At 46.5% G+C, this 13,116-nt stretch overlaps 1 protein-coding gene across 1 annotated transcript in view; it reads right to left on the minus strand.

The window, feature by feature from the left end:
- Positions 1-8,162: 8,162 nt before the first annotated feature.
- LOC138652300 (A disintegrin and metalloproteinase with thrombospondin motifs 1-like) overlaps positions 8,163-13,116 on the minus strand; it is an 89,075-nt gene continuing 84,121 nt past the window's right edge. The window contains exons 5-9 of the mRNA XM_069743089.1: positions 11,847-12,145; positions 11,270-11,453; positions 10,982-11,145; positions 10,131-10,306; positions 8,163-9,515 (exon numbers count right to left, since the gene is read on the minus strand). Coding sequence (XP_069599190.1) covers positions 8,780-9,515; positions 10,131-10,306; positions 10,982-11,145; positions 11,270-11,453; positions 11,847-12,145 — 1,559 coding nt within the window. The 3' untranslated portion in view covers positions 8,163-8,779. The remainder of the gene's footprint in view (positions 9,516-10,130; positions 10,307-10,981; positions 11,146-11,269; positions 11,454-11,846; positions 12,146-13,116) is intronic.

Consider the following 13,116-nt stretch of genomic DNA (forward strand, 5'->3'; position numbering starts at 1 on the left):
CTGCCTCAATACTGAGCATTTAGTTGGCATCCTTGGAGCTGCTGCCTTGGAACACAGCAGAAGGTCTGCAGAAACCACATTGCAGCTCTGCACCAAATCTGCCCCATCTGAGTCCTGCCGAGAGTCCGCAGCTCTGTGTTATAGTGATGGTGGAGTGCAGCAATGCAAGAGTCGCTGTAACTGTAACACATACTTGGCAGCCACAGATCACAATTCTTGCACAACAAATCTATTTTTGTGTTCTCAGTAAATTTGCAACAGCAGCGCCTGGAAGTGAGGTACCGGGAGGGAGAGCATGGCCAGCTGCCGCAAATCAAGACGTCTTCTCTCCTGGACACAGTAAACACATTATCAGACTTTAGAAGTTTACAATAAAGGTACCTTCACACTCAGCGACGCTGCAGCGATACCGACAACGATGTCGATCGCTGCAGCGTCGCTGTTTGGTAGCTGGAGAGCTGTCACACAGACAGCTCTCCAGCGACCAACGATCCCGAGGTCCCCGGTAACCAGGGTAAACATCGGGTTACTAAGCGCGGCCCTGCGCTTAGTTACCCGATGTTTACCCTGGTTACCAGTGAAGACATCGCTGGATCGGTGTCACACACGCCGATCCAGCGATGTCAGCAGGAGATCCAGCGACGAAATAAAGTTCTGGACTTTCCTCAGCGACCAACGATCTCCCAGCAGGGGCCTGATCGTTGGTCGCTGTCACACATAACGATTTCATTAACAATATCGTTGCTACGTCACAAATAGTAACGATATCGTTATGTGTGAAGGTACCTTAAGTACAAAACTTAAATGAAAGTCCTCTGCCGATCTCCTCTAGTGTCACTCTGCAAGACCATGTACTGCTCCATGTTAGCAGTCATTCCAGGAAGAGGCTGACTGTAGGGTTTGTCAGTAAGTGCAGAATGCTGCCCACAATACCCGCTTTATAGCAGATATTTCCAGAACCTTCTATATGTGACTGATATCAGCTTCTCCTCTTATAACGCTACAGAACTGATATGCATATACAGTGGCTACGTAAAGTATTCAGACCTCTTTACATTTTTTACTCTCGTTTCATTGCAGGCATTTGGTAAACTCAAAAAAGTTTTTTTTTTATACATAAATGTACTTTCTGCACCCCATCGACTGAAAAAAACAGAAATGTAGAAATTATTGCAAGTTTAATAAAAAATAAAAACTGAAATATCCCATAGTCATAAGTATTCAGACCCTTTCCTCAGACTCTCATATTTAGGTCATGTGTTGTCCATTTCCTTGTGATCCTCCTTGAGATGGTTCTGCTCCTTCATTGGAGCCCAGCTGTGTGTAATTACACTGATAAGACGTGATTTGGAGCGGCGCACACCTGTTTATATAAGACCTCACCGCTCACAGTGCATGTCAGACCAAATGAGGATCATGAGGTCAAAAGAACTGGCCAAGGAGCTCAGAGACAGAATTGTGGCAAGGCACAGATCTGGCCAAGGTTACAGAACAATTTCTGCAGGACTCAAGGTTCCTAAGAGCACAGTGGCCTCCATAATCCTTACATGGAAGAAGCTTGGGACCACCAGAAGTCTATCTAGACCTGGCCGTCCAGCCAAACTGAGCAATTTTTTTCTCATTAAGGCTACGTTCACATTTGCGTTGTGCGGTGCTGCGTCGGCGACACAACGCACAACGCAAACAAAAACGGATGCAAAACGCATTATTTTGTGACGCATGCGTCCTTTTTTGGCATGATTTTGGACGCAAAAAAAATGCAACTTGCTGCGTCCTCTGCGCCCTGACGCTTGCGCCAAAAATGACGCATGCGTCACAAAACGCAAGACAACGCATGTCCATGCGCCCCATGTTAAATATAGGGGAGCATGACCCATGCGTCACCGAGCCTGCGCCCGACGCAACGCAAATGTGAATGTAGCCTAATGTTCACTCTGCACCCCATCTTGACTGAAAAAAAACAAGAAATGTAGAAATTTTTGCATATTTATTAAAAAAGAAAACCTGAAATCTCACATGGTCATAAGTCTTCAGCCCCTTTGCTCAGTATTGGGTAGAAGCCCCTTTTGAGCTCGTACAGCCATGAGTTTTCTTGAGAATGATGCCACAAGTTTTCCCCCCTGGAGTTGGGGATCCTCGGCCATTCTTCCTTGCAGATCCTCTCCAGCTCCGTCAGGTTGGATGGTGAACGTTGGTGGACAGCCATTTTCAGGTCTCTCCGGAGATGCGCAGTTGGGTTTAGGTCAGGGCTCTGGCTGGGCCGGTCAAGAATGGTCAGAGTTGTTCTGAAGCCGCTCCTTTGTTATTTTAGCTGTGTGCTTAGGGTCATTGTCTTGTTGGAAGGTGAACCTTCGGCCAAGTCTGAGGTCCAGAGCACTCTGGAAGAGGTTTTTATCCAGGATATCTCTGTACTTGGCCGCATTCATGTTTCCTTCAATGACGACCAGTTGTCCTGTCCCTGCAGCTGAAAAACACCCCCATAGCATGATGATGCCACCACCATGCTTCACTGTGGGGATTGTATTGGGCAGGTGATGAGCAGTGCCTGGTTTTCTCCACCCATACCGCTTAGAATTATCACCAAAAAGGTCTATCTTCGTCTCATCAGACCAGAGAGAATCTTTTTTGTCATAATCTGGGAGTTCTTCGTGTGTTTTTTTTTTTAGCAAACTCTATGCGGGCTTTCATACGTTTTGCATTGAGGAGAGGAAGTCTGACCACTCTGCCATAAAGGCCGGACTGGTGGAGGGCTGCAGTGATAGGTGACTTTGTGGAACCTTTTCCCATCTCCCTACTGCACCTCTGGAGCTCAGCCACAGTGATCTTGGGGGTTCTTCTTTACCTCTCTCACCAAGGCTCTTCTACCACGATTGCTCAGTTTGGCTGGACGGCCAGGTCTTGCAAGACTTCTGGTGGTCCCAAACTTCTTCCCTTCAAGGATTATGGAGGCCACTGTGCTCTTAGGAACCTTGAGTACTGCAGAAATTCTGTTGTCACCTTGGCCAGATCTGTGCCTTGCCACAATTCTGTCTCTGAGCTCCTTGGCCAGTTCCTTTGACCTCATGATCCTCATTTGGTCTGACATGCACTGTGAGCTGTGAGGTCTTATATAGACAGGTGTGCGCCGCTCCAAATCACGTCCTGTCAGTTTAATTACACACAGCTGGACTCCAATGAAGGAGTAGAACCATCTGAAGGAGGATCACAAGGAAATGGACAGTATGTGACCTAAATACTGTATGAGTGTCTGAGCAAAGGGTCTGAAGACTTTTGACCAAGTGATATTTCTTTTTGATTACATTTGCAAAAATTGCTAAATTTCAGGGGGTTTTTTCAGTCGAAATGGTGTGCAGAGTGTACATTAGTGAGAAGAAAATGAACTTTTTGAACTTTTTTGAATTTACCAAATGGCTGCAATGAAACAAAGAGTGAAAATTTTAAAGAGATCTGAATATTTTCCGTACCCACTGTATGTATACATGGACTGTGGCTCTCCTGTTTGAGTGAATAACTTGACCTGCAGCACCAGATATGGCTGGCCGCCTGTATGGACGTGCTCGAGGACCTGTATACACAGGAGCGTGGTGCACTGCTGAATGACAGGGGTCATAACCTATCATAAGGTTCTCGGGGTGTACAGGGGCAGTGCCTTTTTCACTATTATCAGTTAGGCTAGGTTCATATTGCGTTAGGGCAATCCGTTAAGCGCCCAGCGCTAGCGGACTGCGCTAACGCAATGTTTATTTTGGGGCCGCGTTCGCCTTCCTAGCTAGCGCAGATCCCCAGATCACTCAAATGACGGCACATCGCTAGCGCATGCCCAATGTGGGCGTGCGCTAGCGATGCGTTCACCATTACAGGCTGTGGCGGCGTTAACAGACTACGTTACACCGCGTTATGCCGCGGTGTAATGTAGTCCGTTAAACGCAGTCACATAACGCAATGTGACCCTAGCGTTAGTGTTGCCATTCAGGAGACTGGAAAACCTTGGAGAGAATCACAATGGAAGCTTCACGAAGGAGAATGACGTAAGAATTATGTGAAATTCTTTGATTTTAGAAGGAACTACACTGCTCAAAAAAAATAAAGGTAACACTTAAACAACAGAATATAACTCCAAGTAAATCAAACTTCTGTGAAATCAAACTGACCACTTAGGAAGCAACACTGACTGACAATCAACTTCACATGCTGCTGTGCAAATGGAATAGACAACAGATGGAAATTATTGGCAATTATCAAGACACCCTCAATAAAGGAGTGGTTCTGCAGGTGGGGGACCACAGACCACATCTTAGTACCAATACTTTTTGAGTGATGTTTTGGTCACTTTTGAATGTTGGTTGTGCTTTCACACTCGTTGTAGCATGAGACGGACTCTACAACCCACACAAGTGGCTCAGGTAGTGCAGCTCATCCAGGATGGCACATCAATGCGAGCTGTGGCAAGAAGGTTTGCTGTGTCTGTCAGTGTAGTGTCCAAAGGCGCTACCAGGAGACAGGCCAGTACACCAGGAGATGTGGAGGGGCCGTAGGAGGGCAACAACCCAGCAGCAGGACCGCTACCTCAGCCTTTGCGCAAGGATTAACAGGATGAGCACTGCCAGAGCCCTGCAAAATGACCTCCAGTAGGCCACAAATGTGCAAGTGTCTGCACAAAGAGAAACCGACTCCATGAGGATGGTCTGAGTGCCCGACGTCCACAGATGGGGGTTGTGCTCACAGCCCAACACCGTGCAGGACCCTTGGCATTTGCGACAGAACACCAGGATTGGCAAATTCCCCACTGGCGCCCTGTGCTCTTCACAGATGAAAGCAGATTCACACTGAGCACATGTAACATAGTCTGGAGACGCCGTGGAGAACGATATGCTGCCTGCAATATCCTTCAGCATGATCAGTTTGGCAGTGGGTCAGTAATGGTGTGAGGTGGCATTTCTTTGGAGGGTTGCACAGCCCTCCATGTGCTCGCCAGAGGTAGCCTGACTGCCATTAGGTACCGAGATGAGATCATCAGACCCCTTGTGAAACCATATGCTGGTGCGGTTGGCCCTGGGTTCCTCCTAATGCAGGACAATGCCAGACCTCATGTGGCTGGAGTGTGTCAGCAGTTCCTGCAAGATGAAGGCATAGAAGCTATGTACTGGCCCGCTCGTTCCCCAGACCTGAATCCGATTGAACACATCTGGGACATCATGTCTCGCACCATCCACCAAAGTCACGTTGCACCACAGACTGTCCAGGAGTTGGCGGATGCTTTAGTCCAGGTCTGGGAGGAGATCCCTCAGGAGACCATCCGCAGCCTCATCAGGAGCATGCCCAGGCATTGTAGGGAGGTCATAGACACGTGGAGGCCACACACACTACTGAGCATCATTTCCTTGTCTTGAGGCATTTCCACTCTAGTTGGATCAGCCTGTAACTTCATTTTCCACTTTGATTTTGAGCATCATTCCAACTCCAGACCTCCGTGGGATATTAGTTGTGATTTACGTTTATAATTTTTAGGTTTATTGTTCTCAACACATTCCACCATGTAATGAATAAAGATTTATGTCACGATATTGTATGAAATATAATATGGTGTTGTAGCTTTGTCCTTCAGCTCATGTTGGGGGCTAAACCCCCCCCTCCCCCTCTTCTCTCTCTGGCTCTCTTTGTCTTTGTGTTGGAATGTATAGGGGAAGAGGGTTTTATTGGCCAAGCCATCAATTCCAGGCTCAAGAAAGTTACTCGCCCCCTACCAACTGCACTAGCTGGAACTGGTAAAAATGGCTCCAAAATCCATGGAAGTCCTTTGTTTCATTCTTGTAAGATATTGGGCTAACGATTTAGACTAGAAAAAGGAAAATACCTACTCTTAATGTGCCTCGGCGGATCTATCCGTTACTCTAAACACGAGCTTCTAACTCCATCAGGTAGAAAAGTAGGGATTTCTATGTAATTATGCATCCCAAATAGGACATATTTGATCTCATCAGAATGCCAATGTTAATACGAGATGAATGCTGGGTTTGTTATGACTATGACATGTTCTGTAGCGGAGTTACAGGCATTAGACAAATTTAGGTTAAATCTAGTAAGAATGAAGAGGTAGGACGGACGGGGTAAACCAACCCCTTTCTGTGATGTCACAGGCTGCAGCTATAAGTTTTTTGGCCAGACCCCAGCATTGAGTCTGCTGCTGGAGCCTATGTGAGCCTGACGTGAAGAGCTGTTCCTAACCAGTCCTAATGCATTGGGACATATGGACCTAGCCTGGCTGCCTGAAATGATCTGAACACATGTAAGTGTTATTTCTCATGTAATCCCTGTTTTTTTTTATAATTACCTTGCACATATTTTCAATTGTCTCACATTGTAACATCTTTATACGACTTATTTTATAAACACTGCCTGAAACCTTTGACGGAGTAAAATATTTAATACTAGAGTCGTTCTTCCTGCTCTAAAACGTACCCTAAGTCTTCTAGTCTTCTGTAGGGAATTACGCTACTGTTTTGGGTTAGCTTCGGACCCATTTAATCGAAGCTGGTGGCAGTTTACCGTGTGCAGGCCTTTGGATGTCGTTGTAGCGACCGCGGCGTTGATAATTATTGTTCCTGCCTGAGTAGGAATAGTTTATCGCGTCGCTGCAGCATGCCCAATAGCCAGTACATAGCAGGCAGCCTTTCTGGCGACTAATTACCCCAGGTGGGCGGCATGGTGGCGCAGTGGTTAGCACAGCAGCCTTGCAGCGCTGGGGTCCTGGGTTCTAATCCCACCCAGGACAACATCTGCAAAGAGTTTGTATGTTCTCTCCGTGTTTGCGTGGGTTTCGTCCGGGCACTCCAGTTTCCTGCCACATTCCAAAGACATACTGATAGGGAATCTAGATTGTGAGCCCCATTGGTGACAGTGATGATAATGTGTGCAAAACTGTAAAGCGCGGCGGAATATGTTAGCGCTATATATAAAAAAAATAAATAAATAAAAGGTGCAGTACCTAATCTGACCTGAGAGTAAGGGGAGTGCCAGAGAGCTGCAAGTTTCAAGTGGAACTGTAAGCGGGATATACATAAATCCCTGCATTTCGTGGTATATTGAAGAGCAGTGGGATATCTAGAATAAGCCCCTGCTGTAAACTAAGAGGTCAATAGCCTTGTGTGTGTTTTTTCGTCACATTGTGGAGTGGAGGGATAACTAAGATAATCCCCCTGCGTGATAGCCGTCTGTTGGCCTAAAGTCATCCCGATCCGTGACGTGGGGGTGACAGTCACGGTGTGAATCCTGACAATTTACAACTGGAATATTTCATTCAGTGATATCTAGGATGTGGGATTTTAGTGTTCCCTTTATTTTTTTGAGCAGTGTATAACTGGAATAGCTTTAACAAGAAGCAACTACTACTGAAGCTACAGAAATGGGTGCGGAGCCTGGTACCACGGGTCGGTTTATACGGGCCCAAGAGAGCATCGTCTGTGACCTCCCACATGTAATAAGAATGGAAAAGTAACAATATGGCTGCAGCATCTCCCATGCTGGCTGAGCACCAAGAATAGTCAGCGTACGGTGCCCCAATATTTTCTAAGAAACCTTCTTTCCTGCCCATGATTGCCAGATTTCTCCTCCACCCTCTTTCTCCCTGAGGATGTTCAGATTTAGCAGATATCTTGTCTGAGACTCTGGAGCCTAAAAAGGGGAATGAAGCAACAAAACCGGATGGATCACTTCCTGAGGCCACACACCAAGTAAGTTCCTCTGCTGCTGACATCTGCTATACCCATGTGCCATAATATTACCGCATGTAAATGTGTCCTGCCCACCCCCTGGTGGGTCTCGATGCCACCCCTCCATCACCCTGGTACCTATGGTACATCCATAGGCGCAGTGCTGAATGGCGACATCTGCACTGAGGAATAAATATGGCGTTACTATTAAAGGGACACTGTCACCTGAATTTGGAGGGAACAATCTTCAGCCATGGAGGCGGGGTTTTGGGGTTTTTGATTCACCCTTTCCTTACCCGCTGGCTGCATGCTGGCTGCAATATTGGATTGAAGTTCATGCTCTGTCCTCCATGGTACACGCCTGCGCAAGGGAAGATTGCATTGTGCAGGCATGTACTATGGAGGACAGAGAATGAACTTCAATCCAATATTGCAGCCAGCATGCAGCCAGCGTGTAAGGAAAGGGTGAATCAAAAACCCCAAAACCCCGCCTCCATGGCTGAAGATTGTTCCCTCCAAATTCAGGTGACAGTGTCCCTTTAATGAGAAGCGTCTGTTTAATCATCACGCTGTTAGTCCACTTCACACGAGGGTATAAATGTGCATCTCTGGACAGGTAACATTCCACATCTCAGATGTGTCCTATCAAGATAAAAACTTGGTTATGCAAGTCCTGACGGTGATGAAACGCACTTTACAGACACGTTCCCGCCAGAGCGCGCTGGTCTGCAGAGAACATGGAGATCATTATGCAACCTGCTTTCCACACACTAGCACTGATTGTTACCTCCCTGGTGTATGAAGAGGGCCCGGCCATGAGCTGTGTGCCGCCTAGTGAGGTAGAGATCCAGGCTATGTGGGGCACAACGTGTGTCTATGGGGCAGGCTCATCTCCCGCTCTCGTCATATAGTGCTGCCAACAAGACCTGATCGGTCATCACCCAGTCGTATCACATTGAGAAACCAGCAAAGGCTCATAGATCCTTTGAGGTCGAGTAAGATGTCGAGTCCCCCCCACAGATGTGGGGCCCGTGTTTGTGGCTGCCTGTATGACACGAGTCTCACTGTCCTCAGCAATCTTCCAACTTACAAGGCGCCATGGCCCCTGAAGGGCGTTTTCGTGAGTCACATGTTCCTTCCTCTGTCTCTTTTCCCATATAGTCCAGACAGTACACCCTCTGTGTCCTTATTCCTTCCCCGCAGGTCTGAGAACAATGTGACCAGCTCCCTACTCTCCACATAGGGCATGGCAGGTCCTCACAAACTCGAATGTCCTCTGGCTTCAGTTCTTGAGGACACTGATCTGAGGGCCCACTGTCTACATCCAGACACTCCACTGTCCTCCTCTTCCATCCAGAACCACAAGTCTTGGAGCACTGAGACCAGTCTCCTAGGACCCATTGAGAGGATAGGAATGGCCTGAGGAAATTATGGGATAATTTGTCCTTGGCTCTCTTTTGGCTGTATGGGATACTCTTAGGAATATAGAACGTATACTTGATTTTCGGAGGGACGGCCTCTCCGATTACTCGTAGGAGTTGTATAGTCAGCACTTCCGGGAGGGGTTGAAAGCTTTGTATCCTCTCCAATGTAGTATTAGAGCCGCTATATAGGAGAACAGATCCTCTTAAATGCACATCTTGTTCAATGGAAGACACGGCATAATCCCCATTAAGGAGATAGCTTCCATCTGCTCTCCTGATGGCTAAGTAGATGCCATCATAGATGACACTTCGGTGACTGCGCTGCTTCACGTCTATACCGGTGGCTCCGGCCGGGATGGTGACAACATCTGTGTATCCGTACCTGCGGACACCCAAACCATTAGCTGATAGGCGACTCAATCTTTCATCATTACTCTATATTCTCTTATCTGGGATTACAATATCATTACATATAAGTGATACGTGACATACAATAATATGAGACAGCAGCCATAGCGTGGTATTTACTATCATGATGTAATAGGTGGCCTTGGTGACCCCTCTCTTGCTTTGCCACCTTGGTGGCATTTATTCTGCAGTTATGACAGCTGAGCTGCCTCAACTACGTAACTGTTATTTGTATTTTTTAGCTAAGCATCATTTTTCCTGTATTTATTTCATTGCTATTGTGTATGGTGACCTGTCTTCCCTTGTTCGTTGTGTTTGACTTTTCATGATATGTGTACCATTATTTGTAATACGTGTTGAATGCCACAATGCGACTCCACTTTTGACCACACTGTCTCTTTTTTGGGTTTCATGAGGTGTTTTATTCTTCTGTTTTTGTGTTTTTTGTAATTAAGAAAATTCGGGATTAAATATGTTTTGGTATTTTTGTACTTTTTTGACTTTGATTTTGTTATTTAAAGGTTGTAATTATTTATGGATCCAGGTGTTAGTCGGTGCAGACACACAGAAGTAATACTGAGCATCATACTTGCACTTGCTGAGCGATCCGGTTATTTTCCGACAGCTCGAGCCGTCTCCTCCACAGACTCCACATTTGTCCAGTTTCTTGGTGGAGTTTAATATGTGATCACATCCAGCTTTGAAGCACTGACCCTGCACACACACGGAGAGGCTATCCGGCCCACACAGGGTGCCATCGACGACCTAGAGGAACAAAGACCAGATATGAGCGAGGTAATGTACCCACCTCATCACACATCGCCTGCAGTCATTGCTCAGGTACTAACAGAAAGAAGAATAATGTGAGGGCAGAAGACAGATGTGGGCCCCGGACACAAAGCTGACGTGAATCGTACCAAATCCACTCCCAGTTACACACTATTGGCACCTTGCATGTTTCGCCATGTGTCTGAAGACTTTGCGCTGGAAAGGCGGTGTGGGCATCTGCAGTTTGAGGGTTTGTGCCGGATCACAAACCTCCGCTCCACTCAGACGGCACTTGGCTGACACCTCTTTGGGATCGGTGGGAAAGCCCTGCAGTCGGACCCCAGCAATCACTAAAGGTACCCCTGTGCTATGGACACTGCAGATAGCTGGGGAAAGAAAAATTGGTCGCTTTGGATTTTAACATGCCTAATTTCTTGTTCTCCAGGGAAATCAGCAGCCACCAGAGATGGAATGTCTTGCTCCTACCTCTTGAGAATACATGGAAGCTTGTGCAAATGGAGCATGCATTTGTATGGAAGGGGATCTCCGAAATTATGATTTTATGTATCAAAACCCCCAGATGTGAACACATTATCAATCAAGGCTCTGGACATTTACACTTCTTGTTATCATTTAATTCTCTGAGATTATACATAACAAGTGAGAACTGACCTTGGTCTGGAAAACTTTAAATTCGCTCCCTCCACGTTCTTGGCACATGAGCTTGCATCTATCCCGTGGTGAGACCCCAGAGTATTTAGGGAGCCACACTTTGAGATTACCATGATGATCCCTGAAATTGTGCATTTCACACTGAAGATCCCGGAAACTTTTCTCTAAAGATCAGAATTGGAAGATTTTGGGACATTGGACGGCAGAGAACACAGATCAGCTCAATCCTGTTCTCATAGGGACAGTAAAGCTGTGGTGGGTCTGGACTGGGGCATTGGTGGTCCTTACCTCCCGGGGGACACTCCTGTGTGCTGCAGGACTCGTACTTGGCTCTCAGACCTTGACAGTATTTCCCCCCATTGTAGGGCTGGGGGTCATTACACTCTCGATAGGCGAAACAAACACCTCCCCCGCAGCTCCGGGAACATTCCCCCCATGGGTTCCAGCTGCCCCAGTTCCCATCCACAGGCACCTAAAACATAAGACACAATATAAGTTGGATCTGGTGAGCTCTATGCATCACATAAAAAAGTCTCTGGGCTCCTGGCACCGCTAGGCACATACGGGACAGTTACCAGATATGTCAGAGCAAACACTACTAATAAACAATGTGGAGGACATCATGAATCTCTAACTGCAGCTCTTCCTTCAGGAATCTGTGCATGGTGGGTGATCGCTCCTGTACAAACTATAATGGCTGCCATATGGTTTTCAACCACTCCACTGGACTAATTTATATAAAAATGTTTTCCATGACACAGCTACTGTGCGGAGACTCTGGAGCATGAGTGACATGATGGCAGAGAGGCCTTATGGACTCCACTGTTAATGAGAGTCAGCTAAAGTTGTGGAGTTAGAACATTACCTGAGGGGGAAGGACCTCATCTTCCACCTGGCATACCCCGTCCCAGCAGATGTGCCGCTGCCCACACGGCGTGCCATCGGCCCAGGGCAGGCTTCCGTTCTTAGTGTGACACACTGTCTCATCCATCACTTTGCACCACAGCTGAGAGCAGACATCGTCCTGTCGGGTGTTAGCACAATGAGAGAACTCTTCCCCGAACACCTGACGACACTGGTTGTCCAAGTCGTAGCGAGCTGACCTCCCGGGAGGCTCTAGGGGAAGGATGAGAGACGTCCCGGGAGCGTCCAGCAGGCAGTTCCCTAAAGTGGCAAAGAAAAGGATTTAGTCTGTGTTCTTCAGGCATTGCTACAACCACTATGTCATGATGAAACAAACAGCAGAACCACTGAGATAAGCCGCCCTCAGAGCAAGCACAACTTCCATCCAGCCCCAAATCGGCAACATGTCAACCTAAGCGAACATTGTGTGTGCTTATACTGTGGGGAAAGGACTACACCGGGGGCAGAATTATCAGCTGTACACATCTCTGATGATCGTGGTATTACTGATAGTCCAGAAGGTGAATAAATCCAAATATAACAAGTCACAGCGCGAATCTGTCTCCGCAGAATTTATCTCTACAGAATTATTGGTGACTAATGAAAAATGGGAAATTTCCATCATTTGTTCCTTTCCATCTATTACAGCGATAGGAAGCAAAATTCAACATACGAAATCCATTTCTAATATTTCCACAGATCTCAATAATGTATATAGTAAAATGGCCGCCCTTCTCCTCAGTGTGATATAGTAATATATATATAGTAATATGGCCGCCCTTCTCCTCAGTGTGATATAGTAATATATATATAGTAATATGGCCGCCCTTCTCCTCAGTGTGATATAGTAATATATATATATAGTAATATGGCCGCCCTTCTCCTCAGTGTGATATAGTAATATGGCCGCTCTTCTCCTCAGTGTGATACAGTAATATATATAGTAATATGGCCGCCCTTCTTCTCAGTGTGATATAGTAATATATATAGTAATATGGCCTCCCTTCTCCTCAGTGTGATATAGTAATATATATATAGTAATATGGCCGCCCTTCTCCTCAGTGTGATATAGTAATATATATATAGTAATATGGCCGCCCTTCTCCTCAGTGTGATATAGTAATATATACAGTAATATGGCCGCCCTTCTCCTCAGTGTGATATAGTAATATATATATAGTAATATGGCCGCCCTTCTCCTCAGTGTGATATAGTAATATATACAGTAATAT

The sequence above is a fragment of the Ranitomeya imitator genome, chromosome 10, assembly GCF_032444005.1.
Source record: "Ranitomeya imitator isolate aRanImi1 chromosome 10, aRanImi1.pri, whole genome shotgun sequence".
NCBI lineage: Eukaryota > Metazoa > Chordata > Amphibia > Anura > Dendrobatidae > Ranitomeya > Ranitomeya imitator.